The 16,255-nt window shown below is 36.0% G+C and overlaps 1 protein-coding gene across 2 annotated transcripts in view; it reads left to right on the forward strand.

Moving 5' to 3' along the window:
* The window catches only part of PRMT3 (protein arginine methyltransferase 3), a 115,919-nt gene that overhangs the window by 62,984 nt on the left and 36,680 nt on the right, over positions 1–16,255 (forward strand). For both annotated transcript variants that reach the window (XM_003781176.3, XM_023519449.1), the window contains exons 11-13: positions 745–823; positions 8,331–8,518; positions 10,480–10,566. In XM_003781176.3, the coding sequence (XP_003781224.1) occupies positions 745–823; positions 8,331–8,518; positions 10,480–10,566 (354 nt within the window). The remainder of the gene's footprint in view (positions 1–744; positions 824–8,330; positions 8,519–10,479; positions 10,567–16,255) is intronic.

Here is a 16,255-nt window from a genome sequence, read left to right on the forward strand (position 1 = left end):
CCAGAAGCAGCCCTCTACTCCCCCCGCCAGCTGTGACCATCAAAAATGTCTCCAGACATTGCCACAAGTTCCCCAGGAGGCAAAATCTAGTGGACAGCCATTCTCTGGATTAACATTGCAATATCACAAGGAGTTATAGGGTTTGTTAGTAATTTCTACCTGAATTTTTTTTTTTTGAGACAGAGTCTCACTGTGTTGCCCTCAGTAGAGTGCTATGGCATCACAGCTCACAGCAACCTCAAACTCTGGGACTCAAGCGATTCTCTTGCCTTAGCTTCCCAAGTAGCTGGAACTACAGGTGCCTGCCACAACACCTGGCTATTTTTTTTTTCCTTTGGTTGTAGTTGTCACTGTTGTTGGGCAGGCCTGGGTGGGGTTCGAACCCACCAGCCCTGTTGTACGTGTCTGGCACCCTAGCTGCTGAGCTACAGGTGCCAAGCCTGAATTTTTTTTTTAATTAGGTAGAAACAGTACTCTGGAAAGTGGTAGCTTAGGTAAAGAATGTAATATTCTATTGTAATAAATAAAAAAATGTATGGGTCCACTTTATACCCTGGCTTGATTTTCTGGTTCTTATTAATGTGGAGAACTTACTACAAAAAAATAATTTTAGACTTTGCAGCATATATGACAGAGACAAAAAAATACAATGTTTTAACAAAAGAGTTGCCCAGATATCTAAATTGACCTGCATATAAGAATATTGCAGATTCCTAAAATCCACTTTTTTTCTTTTTAATGCAGGGCTATTTTCTTCTTTTTGAGTCTATGTTAGATTCTGTCCTTTATGCAAAGAACAAATACTTGGCAAAAGGAGGATCGGGTGAGTATAAAATTCTAGCTTTAATCTAATTTTGGTCTGGCAGAACCAAGTGAACCTTTAGATTTCAAATAAACTATGCATGGCTGAGAAAGTTCTCAATATTGATGAAAGATGTTTCCATTAGAAGAAGTTTTAATACATCTATTTACTATATTGTTGAAAAGAGAACATTATATAAGATATCCAGGACTCCAAGTTAATGATATTCTCAGGAACACTTTTTATAAAACCTAAGGACTAGATTTTGGAAGCTTTTTGATACTCAGATGAAAATCTCCTTTTCATTTTCAATCCTCCTGTCATTTAGTTCTCTTTTTTTCCCCTGGGACATATTTCATAGTAAGTTTGAGATTATTCACTTTAATGGCAAACTTTCCATGACTTCATTGAATATATAAACTTGGCTTCTCTGCGATTTAATAAGAACATTTAAAGTAATGATTGTTTGGTTATGTTGCACTTTTAAAACTTATTAGAAACCAATAATGTATAAAAGGATCCCAATAAATTTGGAAGGCTTTTTTTTTCATGTTTCTGGGAAACATATATTAACTCTGCATACTCAGAATGGCTTTGTATTTGTGCTGGCCTGCCATGAGCAATTACATATAAATAAAATGTTGTCATTTACAGCAGGGATTATGTTTAACTTTGTCTCTTCAAGGAGCTTCATAAATTCTGGAGCCTAGATGGTGTGTAACACGTGTATTAAATTGAATCAGTAAAACTGAGTGGAATGGTATGTGTCCTCTTTCATTCTTATCTCCTTGCATCCTTTCCTTTCTCAGAGCTTTACGATCAAAAAAATATTTCTGATGGTCAGAAGGCAGTTGATGAAACTGTTAAACAAAAGGAGAGAGAAAGAGGGAGACATTTCAAACTGGGAACATAAAGTCCTTTATAGTGGTTACATCGCCTGCGCACCCACATCTAGGGAATTATTTTTGCAGTTATGGTTCAGTTAAAAATCAAGAAGGCACACAAAGCGCAGAGAAATTTCTCCAGAACAAATAGAGTTCTTTTTATAATGGCATCCAAATGGATGGCCTTTTTTTTCAAAATGTGCCCATTTTATTGTTGAATTTTCTACAGCCCTTCCAGGCAGTGTTCCTGATCTGCCATGAACCCAGCCAGAATTTTCAGATATATGTTACCCTACAACAGATGGCTGTATCTTTCTGTAATTGCAGTGGCTTTGTTTTTTTAATGACTAGTACCAGTTGTGTATCCCTTGTCTGAAATGCTTGGGACCTGAAGCATTTTGGATTGGATTTTTTTAAATTTTGGAATATAATATTTATATTATATTTACCAGTTGAGCATCTCTCTCCGAAAATAGAAAATTCAAAATGCACCAGTGAGCATTTCCTTGGAGCTTATATTGGTACTTAAAAAGTTTTAGAATTTGGAGCTGAATGGTTTTGGGTTTTCAGATAAGGGATAGTCAACATGACTAAAAACCATTGTCTACCATGGTTGATTATCTGCTAGCTGCCAAATTATAAGCTCTGTGTTATTAGATGCACTCCTTATTATAGCCCTTTGAGATTTTAGAAACAATCTCATAAAGGTGTCCTGGATGACGCATATTAAAGTAGCCAAGACTTGATTTAATTTTGTCAACTCTAGTATTTATATTCTTTTCATCAAACCTCATTTCTCTACTAAGGTTGTTTGTATTTTATTTATTTATTTATTTATTTTGAGACAGAATCTCACTTTATCACTCTCGGTAGAGTGCCGTGGCATCACAGGTCATAGCAACCTCCAACTCCTGGGCTTAGGTGATTCTCCTGCCTCAGCTTCCCATGTAGCTGGGACTACAGGCACCTGCCACAACACCAGGCTATTTTTCATTGCAGTTTGGCCAGGGCTGGGTTCGAACCCTATATGGGGCCGGCACCCTACCCACTGAGCCACAGGCGCCGCCCTACTAAGTTGGTGTTTTAAAAATCAGATTCTTATCTCAGAAGAGCTGGAGAAGAGGAATAACTATTTCCCTATTTCCTTGAATAGTATTCATTGATCTTACTGAAGAACTGACAGCAACTTAATACATTTAAATTGAATTCTGAGTGAAATTCATTAAGAACCTACAGCATCGTGAACAATGATGGAGCTGTTCCCCATCATCAGTGATAAGGGGGAGGCTCCTGAGTCTAGTTCTTTCCCTATTTTTATATGTGAGTGTTTAAGTAACTGGAGGAACAACATTTAACTGCTTAAGCGGTGCTATTAACAGAATCAAGAGAAAAGTTAGAAAAGAGTAACATGCAATAATTTAGCCTATTTGTGGAGTCTGTTCTGATGTATATCGCCAAACATTTAGATCCTCATTCTTCTATTGCAAACCAAAATTTTCCTTTATGTTTTCCTGAAGGCAAGATTTACTAAGCAATTAGTAATATAAAGATTTTAGAAAGAATGATTGTGTTATGAGAGAGTATTGAGGGCCCATGTAAATATGATGGGACCACGGTTTATTTTTACATGAATTCAGGTTCAATTTATGTGTCACTGTCTATATAATGGTGCGGACATGATTATTCACATAGAAAATTATAAGGAATAACTACTAGAAGGAACAAGAAAACTTAGCAAGGTCATAGGATACAAACAGGATATTGTTTAATAAACAAAAAACACTATTTTTATGCTAGCAGCAGCCAACTGAAAAATTTTTAAAAATTTCATTTGTAAGAAGGACAAATTTTACATTACTTAGAATTAAACTGAACAGAAGACATGCAAGATTTCTACACTGGAAATTACAAAGCAATGTAACTACACTGAAAATTACAAAGGAGGAATTAACGAAGACTTAAAAATGAAAGTATATATTGTGTTCATGGGCTGAAAAACTAGTAGTAAGATGCTGATAATTCCCAGATTGTCATATTCATGCAATCTAATCCCATTACAGTTCTATGCTCATTTTTAAAAAGCAAAAATAGTCAGATTCTAAAACTTTATTTTAAAAGCCACACATACACAACCAAACTGCCAAAGGAATTTACAAAAAAAAAAAGTTGGAGGATTTTCTTTTTTTTATGTGGTATCAGTATAAAGCTGCAGTAATTAACACAGTCTGATATGGGTGAGAGGATAGACTTAAAGACCAGGTATAGGGGGTCATACCTGTAAGCTAAAGACTTTGGGAGGCCAGAGTGGGAGGATCACTTGAGGCCAGGAGTTTAAAACCAGGTTGGTCTCCAAAAAACAATCAGGTGGGCATGATGGCACGTGCCTGTATTCCCAGCTACTCAGGAGGCTGAGGCAGGAAAATTGCCTGAGCCCAGGTGTTCAAGGCTTCATTGAGCTCTGCTTGTGCCACTGCACTACAGCCTGGGCAGCAGAGCAAGACACTGTCTCCAAAAAACATCAAATGAAATAGACCCACATGAATATGGTCAATTAATTTTCAAAAGAGATGCCAAATATTTTATGAGAAAGAACAGTGTTTCAGTTAAGGGTGGTAGAAAATATTAAATCTACCTTTACCTCACATGAAATAAATCACTGACTTTCAGTATCTATGAAAGTAGATATATAATCTTACTCTTTAGCCTTAAGCCCATTAACATAATTAATTATATAATATTGTGGCCCCCAAGTCCCCCTTGTCTGGTATCAATATCATGACTGCTATTTTCATTTTGTTTGGATGTCTTTATCCATCCTTTTAAGTTTAATTCTTCTGAATTATTTTAAGTGTGGCCTAACTTGCAGGGGAAGGAGGAAAACCAAGTCAGTGTTATTTGTAGCTTCTGTAGAATTTAGAGAGAGGCAAGAAAGTAAGAGTGGCCGGTACATACTCTATACTGATAGTTCTGCTTCTCTCCAAGATTCTGCACTGGAATTGGCCTTAACCTGATCTATACTAGTAAGAAATTGCTCCTGTTATAAATTCCATATTTTATTCTTTCTCTTTTTTTTTGACACAGAGTCTCACTATGTTGCCCTGGGTAGAATGCTGTGGCGTCACAGCTTACAGCAACCTGAAACTCTTGGGTTTAAGCAATTCTCTTGCCTCAGTCTCCCAAGTAGCTGGGACTACAGGCGCCCACCACAATGCCCAGCTATTTTTTGTTGCAGTTGTCATTGTTGTTTAGCTGGCCCGGGTCAGGTTCAAACCCACCACCCCTGGTGTATGTGGCTGGCACCGTAACCACTGTGCTATGGGCACTGAGCCTAAATTCCGTATTTCAAATGTACTTTTCTTGCTATTTCTCTCTCCCTATGGAAAACTGAATCATTCATATATCTTACTCATTCCTCCCTCATTTCTGCCTGTTCATTTCCTTTTTAATGTTTTGCTTGCCCTTTGCCCAGAGCAAAATAAGCAGTATCGTTTTCTACTTATTTTCAGTTTAGGTTCTTTTAAGTTTGTCGGCAGTTAATTTTGACTTATTTACTATCTCCTTTGTTATAAACCTTTTTACTCTGTGGTTATTTGTATACACACAGTGATACTAGTACTAGGAATTGTTTCTTTATGCATCTCAGTCTTATCCCTAAGTGTACAAAAGTTTGTGGGGCATTTCTAAGGGATAAAGGATTTCCCATCTTTGTCTATTCACCATGTGAGCCATTCTAGTGACAAATGAATTCTGGGCAGTGAATCGAGAAGGACACAGATGTCAAAGCCATGAATTTATAAATGGTCTGTTAAGAGGGTGCTTTTGTCTAATCATCTACGAGAAGGAATTATTAATTTCGCCTATAAGAAAGAATAATTATTCGATTATAGCTTCTAGCTGACAAAAATCAAATGACAAATGTGTCAGAATATGAAGGTAAAGGGTTAGCCCAGATTCTGGCAGGTGGTCCAAGACTGTAGCCAGCTGTGAGGAGATGGATACAGAACCAAACTGACCTGTAACACTGACTAGAGAGCCTTATGAATATTAATAGAGCTTACTAACTGGAAGAAAAAAGAACCTGACTTCTAAATTCTAACAATGCAAAAACCATGATCTTCTCTATTTTTGTGAAATATAATTAACTTCAGAAATATACTTCAACCCTGGGAAAAATCATAATTGCTTTTTAGTTTGTTTCTTCTAATTACCAATAGCGTTTTAAGGCTGTTTTATTATTTTCAGTAACTTGTACTCTTTTATGAAAAAAGTTACTTTTATTTCTTGGTGGTATTATTAATATGTCATTTGGCTAGCTGTAGACCCAGAAATCAGCAAACTTTTTCTGTAACAGGCCATCTGTTTCCTACCCCAACTGTTCAAGTCTGCCACTGTAGCACAGCACAGCCATAGACGATCTGTGAGCAAATGAGGATGGCCGTGCTCCAGGTGAACATCAGATACGAAAACCAGCTGCAGGCTGGAGTTGACCCAAGGGCCATAGTTTGCAGCCTTGATAGAGAGACTGATGGCATTTAAAAACTCCAGTTAGACTTTTTTTTAATATTCTAGAAAAAAGAACTTTATGAACTGTTACGTAATTTGAGTGTCTGTGCACTGTACAACCGTGGAGCATGTTTGGTTCCCATAAACTACAGTGTGAATGTTACTCCCCAAGGGTGTTGCATATGGTGGCCTGGAAACTAACCCCCTTATCCACTTCTCCCCACTTATATCGGGGATATCTATATCCAGGCCCCCCCCCCCCCCCCCGCCTGATTTACAGATTAAGTTTACTAGAGTACAGCCCTGCTCATTTGTTTACGTATTGTCTGGGGCTGACTTCATACTAAAAACAGGAAAAAAGGAGCAGCTTCAACAAAAAGCATACAAGCCACAAAACCTAAACAGTAACTACAGAAAAATACTTGCTGACCCTTGACAATCCTTATTGTGTTCCTCTTTAATTAGGAAATTATAGGGCATAATATGGGAAAGCTTCTGTAATTGTCATATGAAGTCCTAAAAAGGATGTATTGAGAAGTTAACCAAATGTAAAGTTGCTTCAGAAGTCTTTTTTTTCTTTTTTCTTTCTTTTTAGAGACAGAGTCTCACTTTATCGCCCTGGGTAGAGTGCATTGGTGTCACAGTTCACAGCAACCTCCAACTCCTGGGCTTAGGCCATTCTCTTGCCTCAGACTCCCAAGTAGCTGGAACTACAGGCCCCCGCCACAATGCCCGGCTGTTGTTTTTTGTTGCAGTTTAGCCGGGGCAGGGTTTGAACCTGTCACCCTCAGTATATGGGGCGGTGCCCTACTCACTGAGCCACAGGCACCACCCAGAAGTCTTTTTTTTTTTCCTATAGTGTTTCTCATCTTAAATCTGGTTCAGGAACCTTGACATATTTCCTTATAGTTGATCCTCTTGGTTAGATTAGCATTTCAATAAACAAATCAGTTACTCTGAAGAATTGGTATAATCCGGAATTTAAACACAATCAAGAGTCTTCACCTGTTTGTAGAGAGAAAGGGTTTTGTTTTTTTTTTAACTCAAAATCTAATTATGTTGCTACTTACCCTTTGTAAACTTTTTCAGTGTATTACCATTATTCTTGGAATGGAGTCCAACTTACTAATTTGATTTACCCAGCCATGTATTCTTTGGCCCCACTTACCTTTCTAGCCTTATATCTTACTGTTTGTCTCTAATAGGTTGCTTATGGGCCTCCTCATCTAGTTGTCGTAAGCCTTTATGCACACTGTGCATTCTACCTAGAATATTCTTCCCCTCCCCACTCCTGACTCACTTGAGTTTTAGTTTTTATTTTACAGTAGCCCTGCTTTCGTACTCCAGACAAGTCTAAATTAGCGGTTTTGCTGCGAGCTTCTGTAATACCTTGTACATTCGCTTTCTTAGTATTTAATTAGCTCACAAATAATTGTGCATTTATTTCTCAAAATTGTCTAAATATGAGTTTCTCTTCTTTTACATTAGAGACAGTAATATGAACTCATCTTTTACACAAGTGTAGATGTCCATTATATGATTCTTTTTTACGTGCTATGTATGTTTTTAAATGATTGATCTCTTTCTGAGCATTTTAGGGCAGGAATGCCAGACTTTTCTTTTTTTTCCTCTGCTGCACATTGGAAGAGTTGTATTGGGCCACACATTAAATATGCAAACACTAATGAAAACTGATTAGGAAAAAATAGGTTGTGTACTTTTTATGATACCTGACACCACAGATGAGCAAAGAAAGTCCTCGCAAATTCAAGCTGCAGGTCGAACACCCTTGTAAGAGGAATGTATGAAGTAAAGATCTAGTGGCTTTTTTCAGGTTGGCATACTTTAAGTTTTAATATTAATAAGTATGCTCATTTCAATATTATGTACTTATAGAATCCTGTTTTAAGAGGGGCCCCAGCATTGGGATTCTTATTTTAATGATAATGATAATGGGTATCTTTTTTTGAAAGAGATTGCAAGGTGGAACATGGTTGTTTTCCTTGGTCTGCACCTTTGGTAATCTCCCATCACTAGTGCCCCACGCTGATGGATTTGGTATTTATATTTGGCCTTTCAATATTATATTCTGCCATAAAGGGAGACAGTGCTTAATTGTTGGGCATTTTATTGCTTCCTAGTCTATCCTGACATTTGCACTATCAGCCTTGTAGCAGTGAGTGATGTGAATAAACACGCAGATAGAATTACTTTCTGGGATGATGTCTATGGCTTCAACATGTCCTGCATGAAGAAAGCAGTTATTCCAGAAGCTGTTGTAGAAGTTTTGGATCCAAAGACCCTTGTTTCAGAACCTTGTAGTATTAAGGTAGGTGTTTTGCCAGTTTTACTTTTCTATAACCATTTATTACAGCATTACCATTTTTCTTAGTACAGTGTTTGAAATTAATATCCTGATTTTATATAGGGCCTTCACAGTACTCTTCCAATTTTAATCAGTATAAACAATTCAAGGTCATAATATTTGCCAGTTGATTGTATCATCCGTTTCGGATCACTATGTATTAAAATTCTTTTTACTCAGTTTTATAATTCTTCAGATCTAACTCTGAACTGGTTAAATCATTTACTTTGGCTTTATTAAGGTAAAAAAATCTTGTTGTATTGTTCATAGTGATGTATCTCTACTTTCTGGCCTTGTTCTTCCTGGCTCTTTTACACCCAGATTATTCATTCATGTCATATATTCCACGTGGTTTAAACATCTCTCATTCTAATTTCCTCCACCCTTTTCAGATTAAGAACAGTACAGTAAATTTATCCATGAAAATAAAGTCCTACCATGTTCGGATTTCTCAGTTAATTCCTTTTGTGTTTTATTATCTTTTTTTTTACCATATAAATCTGTGATTTTATTGTAAATCTATCTTTAATTTACACAGATTCGTTAATAACTTAGAAGTAAAACATATTGGTTTTCTTAAAAACTTCATTTGTCTGTTTTGACTACATAACAAATGTGCAATAGTTTGTTCAGTGTCAAGTTCATGATATTGCTGCCTCTTTTTAGTCACACTATTTTATAATATTGATGATTGTTCTCTGAAAAAAATACATAATTAGTAAATATTAATTTTCTTAAGTGGATAAAGTATTTTAAAATTAGCATAGAATAATAAATTGAAGTTTCTGAGCAAGAGCAAGCTAATTAAAATTGTACTTAGATTTTAAGGAAAAAAACACATTCTGCTTGATGATTATCGGACTGTTCAGTGCTCTGGTACAGTGATAGCAAGGGATGTATCTGTGCTCCTTGGCTCAAGGTAGGAGTATACAGTTATAGCCAACTCGGGCATAAGACTGAGCAGAAAGAGGAAAGTTGGAAATAGTGCTCATTTCTCTCTCTAGTGATCCTTTACTTAGTGCCAGAAACTGTATGAATAAACAGTTGAAATAGAAAATACAGGGCTAAAAATGAAGTATTTAATATACTTTTAAAATATCATTTATTTAAGTAAATATAGTTCTCTATTCCTCAACTTTCTTACAGATTTTTTAAAAATTTCTCAAGCTGTTTTAAATGGAGTAATACCATGTAAGTGGTATTACTAATGGTGTGTAGTCAGATGAATTGTGTTCACTGGCTCATTATCTCCTCGAGGGTAGATGGATGGATAGCACACTTCTGGTCAGACTGCTGTGATTGAAAGGTGATTCTATTCAAACTAAAATGGAGAAGGATTTGAATGAGGACAAAATGGGAAAAGAAAGATATTTGGCTATTTTTTTCCCCAACTTGAATCTTCATAGTCACTCATGCTGTTTTGCTTGAATTGTTATGGTTTTCCTAATATCTAACAGATGTATCTTCAAATGCAGCTATGGACATAACTTTTAAAACACCTCTTTCTTTTCATTAGTGTGTGTTTTAAAGTTGGCATTTCCTATACATTTGTTGATTGTTATTGCACATAATTTAGAGCAAATGTGGTAGGTGATAGGTGGTATGCAAAATGATTTTATGTGGAACACCAAAAAATACTGTATATCAGTACTTGTATATATCAAATATACTGTACATGATTTGATATATACAGTTGTTTACAAGAAGTAAAAAAACTAATTTGATACAAAGAAAAATTAACCACAAAATGATACTAATACCCCTTAAATTTAGAAATAATCCCCAAAATGGTATATGAATGATAAAAGTTATCATTGTAAACACTGGTTTACAATAATCCCTTTCACATAAAAGGAAGTAATATTTATCTGTGTTTTTTTTCTTTTTTTTTTTCACTAAACTCTTTCTTTCATTTTTATGGGTAGCATATAGATTGCCATAAGGCGTCTATCTCAGATTTGGAGTTTTCTTCAGATTTTACTCTGAATATCACAAAGACCTCCATGTGCACGGTAAGCTATTTTATTCTACTTTCACAAATTTCACTAGCAGTGCAGCTGATTGGCAGGCTAATGAATTAATTACAAGGCCTGTGATAAATGAAAACGACAATTGCATTTGACAGTCTGTCTTTGCCATTGAACAGATCGAGTTTAATAGGTCCATACCCTTCTAAAAAGTTTAGCTCAACAGAAAAAGTGTTCAGAAGCTGTGTTTACATGATTTTTCTTTATATGTTCTTTATTAGTCCCTATCATATGTATATATAATTAGTCAAAATCATACTCAACCTCATCTTCAAAGACAAAAGTTTATATCCTACTCCTCCCAATAATTCTTAACACTCACTTTAGATGGAAGTAAGATGTTTCTTTGGTAGAATAGTTTATATTTATGAAAAATAATTAAGAAACTAATATTAAGTTACTTTTCTTTAAAGAATGAACCTGGTATAATAAAATACGGGATTTAAAAAGTTAGGCAGACCCAGATATACCTTTGGTTCTGCCACTTCCTCAATTTCCTGGTTCAGGTTACATAAGTAAGCTGTACCTTTGACCATTCCTCTGTGTTAAGAAAAATGAGGTTAGTTTTTTGTATCTTGATGACTAGTCATACAGATTAATAAGATAATATACATGAATGCACCAACAACATAGCCAGCAATGTCAGATTATTAAAGAAATTTTTTTCTTTTAATTTCTAAATACTATGAATTTTAAAATAACATTGAGCCACACGGCTCAAATTGTTAATAAAAATCTAGGCCTTTACCTCAAGTGAGAATTTAGCATAGGTGGTATTGACGTGGATATTTGTATTATTTTTAGAATAATTATACAGTTTTATAAACTCTGGTTAATGTGTTGAAAATTATATTGTCGTATGTATAAATGTGTATAAAACCAATTACAGCTATATTAACATTGACTCCTCAGCCTGATTCTTTTCAATATTTTGTTCAGACTGACATACCAAAGAATTTATGGCTTCTTTAAAAGTGTTTTAGTTCATTTTGATTCAGTAATTATTTTATATCCAAATGAGTTTAACAATGTACTTTGATGATCTGAGGGATTCTTGGTTTATAATAGTTTAAGTTTTCAGAAAGTTATTATATTCATTTATTTAACTAATGAAAAGCAAAATCTTGTTCTCCTCATTCATTTCCCACAAATTTTCTAATTCTGCTTTTTAGTAATTGCAGTGATTTGGTATATTTAAATTAAAGGCTAAAGGCTTTAACCCCAGACTTCCTTTTTGTTTCAATATTAGTAATCCTTGAGAGTTGAATCAAGACTGTCTTGATTAATGGGAATTGATCAGTCTATAAGGGAATTCTTAGAAATTATTTGTTACATAATTAGTTTTATTAAAAAATATTTCAGATCTGCTTTTAGTGACCTTTTCATGAATAAAAATGTAATAGAACAGATGTAAAACTCTAGTGAAGATGTCAAAAGCTAGTTTTTTAGTTGTACATGTGTTTGAACTTTACATAGGTAAAGGAGTTTATTGACTTTCATTGAAATGTTTTTTATTTTTTGGTTAATTGATCAGGATTCTTAGTTTCAAACTACAGAATTTAAATTAGCTTGTTTAAACTGAAAGGGACTTACTAAAAAGAATAAGATAATTTTCAGACCCATTGGGAGGTCTAGAGGAGCAGGCTGTATTCGGAACTTGTAGAATTAACTCTCAGAACTGCTACAGGCCTGCTACAAAGCTGCCTCTGTTGTGAAGAGAACGATGTCTACCACCTTGGGTCTGACTCCCTTAGATGAATAAAACCCACGACTAACATCCTGTTCCTGGCTCTGCTTGCCAACTCATGTTGACCATTTTTTCTTTTTAAATCTTTGTTCAGAGGCTGGGTATAGTGGCTCATGTCTGTAATTCTAGCACTCTAGGAGGCTGAGGCAGATGGATTGCCTGAGCATATGGGTTCAAGATCAGCCTGAGCAAGAGCAAGACCCAGTCTTTAAAAATAGCCAGGCATTGGGGCAGGTGCCTATTCATTCTCCTGGCTACTTAGGAGGCTGAGGCAAGAGAATCACTTGACCCCAAGAGTTTAAAGTTGCTATGAGCTATGATGCCACAGCACTCTACCACGGGTGACAAAGTGAGACTCTGACTAAAAAAAATAAATAAATCTTTGTTTAGAACATCTGATTGGCTGAACCTAGGTCATATGGAATCCTAGCTGTCAGTAACTTTTGGAAGGTAATTTTAGCTACAGTTTTATGCTACAGAGGAGTTTTATAACATATGTAAGAGTTATTTATTATTTCCTATTATTTGAGATAGAATATAAGAAGCTTTGTATTTAAAGAAACTGTTTCTATCCTTCAATGATAATGTATACTTAAAAGAATGAAAAAGAAACAAAACAAAAAAAACCTCGCAAAGTCTATTTAAAGATCATAATCAAAATTTTGGTATTGAAGAATATTGTTAATATCAAATAGGTACTTGCTATGTTTATACTCCTTGTTTGTACACTCAGAGTTCTGTAAGAAGCCTGAAAAACATAGTGCAAGACCCTGTCTCTACAAAAAATTAAAAATTATCTGGATATGGTAACATGCACCTATAGCGCTAGCTACTTACAAGGCTAGAGAGAGAAGATTTCTTGAGCCCAGGAGTTCAAGGTTACAGTGAGCTGTGATTGGGCTACTACATTCTAGCCAGGGCAGCAGAGCAGGACTTTGTCTCTTAAAAGAAAAAAGTTTCATAAGAAAAATGAATTAGAAATAAACTGTCCCATTATCTTACATCATAAAGTACATTTTAGATTTGCATTTTTAATCTCAGTTTGCCTAAATGGTTTTTATATAAAAATTCTATTGGAAATGAGATAGGCCTAGAGTTTGTGAGGATTGTGTTAGGAGATCAAAGTGGACGTTCACATGCCTTGTCACTGCTAACTTAACATGGTTCTTTAACTCACCTCCAGAGGAATGTATTGATACAAACCATATTTATTGAAGGCATGTCAGGTACTGAGATAGAGATTTTAGTAGTTAGCATTGAATGTCAACTCTTCTGATATTATTCTGTCAAATAATTCATTGATATAAGTTGTCTTCCTGTGTCGAGAATGTTCGTCATTGAACAGTCAAATGTCAGGTATGTGCTAATCATGTAAAAACATTATTTAAATTAGTTCTCACAACCATTTGAGGTGGCTAATATTATTCCCATACTGGTACATTATTCCCTTATAATTATTATACATTATTCCCTTTACTGGTAAAGAAAAAAAAGTCACTATAATGTTTTACTAGTGAAATAAAGTCTTTTCTTACTCTTACCTGATCCAAAAAACATTAGTTTAATTATGTTAACCATTTAAAGAGTATAGAGAAGGCCAGGCAAGGTGGCTCATGCCTGTAATTCCAGCACTCTGGGAGGTCAAAGCAGATGTATTGCCTGAGCTCACAAGTTCAAGATCAGCCTGAGCAAGAGCAAGACCCAGAAAAACTGGCTCAGCAGCTAGGGCGCCGGCTACATACACCAGGGCTGGTGGGTTCGAACCCAACCCAGGCCTGACAAACAGTTACAACTACAACAAAAAAAATATTCAAGCATTGTGGCGGGTGCCTGTAGCCCCAGCTACTTGGGAGACTGAGGCAAGAGAATTGCTTAAGCCCAAGAGTTTGAGGTTGCTATGAACTGTGACGTCACAGCTCTCTTCCCAGAGTAATATCGTGAGGCTCTGTCTCAATATAGAAATAGAAAAACTAGCCAGGCATCATGGCGCATGCCTGTAGTCCTAGCTACTCTGGATGCTGAAGCAAAGGGATCACTCAGACCCAAGAGTTTGAGGTTTCTGTGGGCTGTGATGCCACAATACTCTACCCAGGGTGATAGAGTAAGACTTTGTCTAAATAAATAAATGAAATGAAATAAAAATAAATTTAAAAAAAAAATTTTTTTTTTTTGAGACAGAGTCTCACTCTGTCATCCTTGGTAAAGTTCCATGGCGTCACAGCTCACAGCAACCTCCAGCTCTTGGCCTTAAACAATTCTCTTGCCTCAGCCTCCCAAGTAGATGGGACTACAGGCACCCACCACAACACCTGGCTATTTTTTGTTTAGCTTTTCTGGGCCGGGTTCAAACCCGCTAGCCTCAGTGTATGTGTCTGGAGCTGTAACCACTGTGCTACGGATGCCAAGCCTTAAAAAAAAAATTTAAAGAATATATAGAAACCTTATGAAAAAAAATATTCCTGATGTGGAAGAAACCAGGCTGCATGTTACATATGAAACATTTAAAGTTTTTCTTAAATCATTGTTGGGAGGAAAAGGATATATATGGTCAGAGTGTACTCTTCTCAGAGACAAAAATGACAATAATATGAGGGATTAGTTGCATACCGTGTTTCTCTGAAAATAAGACCTACCCAAAAAATAAGCCCTAGCAGGATTTCTATGCATTTGTTAACTATAAGCCCTACCCCGATAGTAAGACCTAGTGATGGATGCAGATACTCTGCATAGCCACGCTATAAGACTGGAATACCTTTTATCTGCCACAGCTCCTTTCTCTGAGCCCTTCACACTTGCACAGGTGCATGTGTGGTAACCGCAGTCGCAGGCATCCTCTTGTGCACGTGCGACCGGCTAGGGGAAAGGAGTTTACACATCACTAGCGTCAGCCCCACCAACAAGGTCGGCCCCCCCTGTCAGGTTCCAGAAGAAGATGACTTAACTGTATTTGAATAAATGTAGATTATTGTGTTATACTTAATAAAAATAAGATATCCCCTGAAAATAAGCCCTACTGTTTCTTCTTGAGAAAAAATAAATATAAGACTGTCTTATTTTCGGGGAAACATGGTAGCTCTCCCTCCTTGCAGCAGATAAAAGATAGATCTTTGAAATTTTCTTCATCCTCTCAGAGTAAGCGTATAGTTTGGTTAAGCATCTGTATTTCTTGGAAACCTCATTTCCTTCCCAGCTTGCTTACTCTTAACATGAGCCTGACATGAGTATGATTTTGTGGCCGTAATGCTTTTACTGAGAGTTTGATTATTTGTGAGATGGAACCATGCAGCCCTCATATTCTCTCGCTCTTTGAGGTGGTGCCAAGTCCTTCATGCCTGCTTCCCTACCAATCCTCTGGAGCACGGGTCTATAAGGCTACTTTTGAATGGAAAGATAGTTGCCCTGCTCACATTGGAATAATTCATAACAACAGTGTGTATATTAAAAAAGATGAATGTCTAATTGGAACTTTGTTTCCCCTTTATGTAGTCAGAGGTATTAACAAAGATATTGAAAAATTTTAAGCATCTGAATAGATTTGCCATTATTTAGGTAGAGGGAAGAAAAATGTATGTGGATTTGTACTCCTGAATACAAACCTTCAAATACATTAAAGGCTTCTTTTTTCTTGTGCTTCAAACTTGAATGCCTACTACTGATTAAGATGGAGGCTTTCTCTGTGTAGTTAAGCCCATTTTAAATATAGCAGGGCCATAAAGATCGTGTGCAATTTAAAATAGTATTTTTACTACTTTATGGCCATCCTACATATGCATAAACATTTCCTAATGAGATTCAAAATTTGTATCCTAATTTAAAAATTAGAGGAAATTGGATTTTTCAGAGTAACAGGATGCTAAAAGACGTCCCCTTTGCATTTAATTTTAATAGCATGTGTGCTGTAGATTAATCGTGCTTCTAGATAGCTTT

The sequence above is a fragment of the Otolemur garnettii genome, unplaced genomic scaffold (assembly GCF_000181295.1).
Source record: "Otolemur garnettii isolate 467f Iridium unplaced genomic scaffold, OtoGar3 scaffold00001, whole genome shotgun sequence".
Taxonomy (NCBI): Eukaryota; Metazoa; Chordata; class Mammalia; order Primates; family Galagidae; genus Otolemur; species Otolemur garnettii.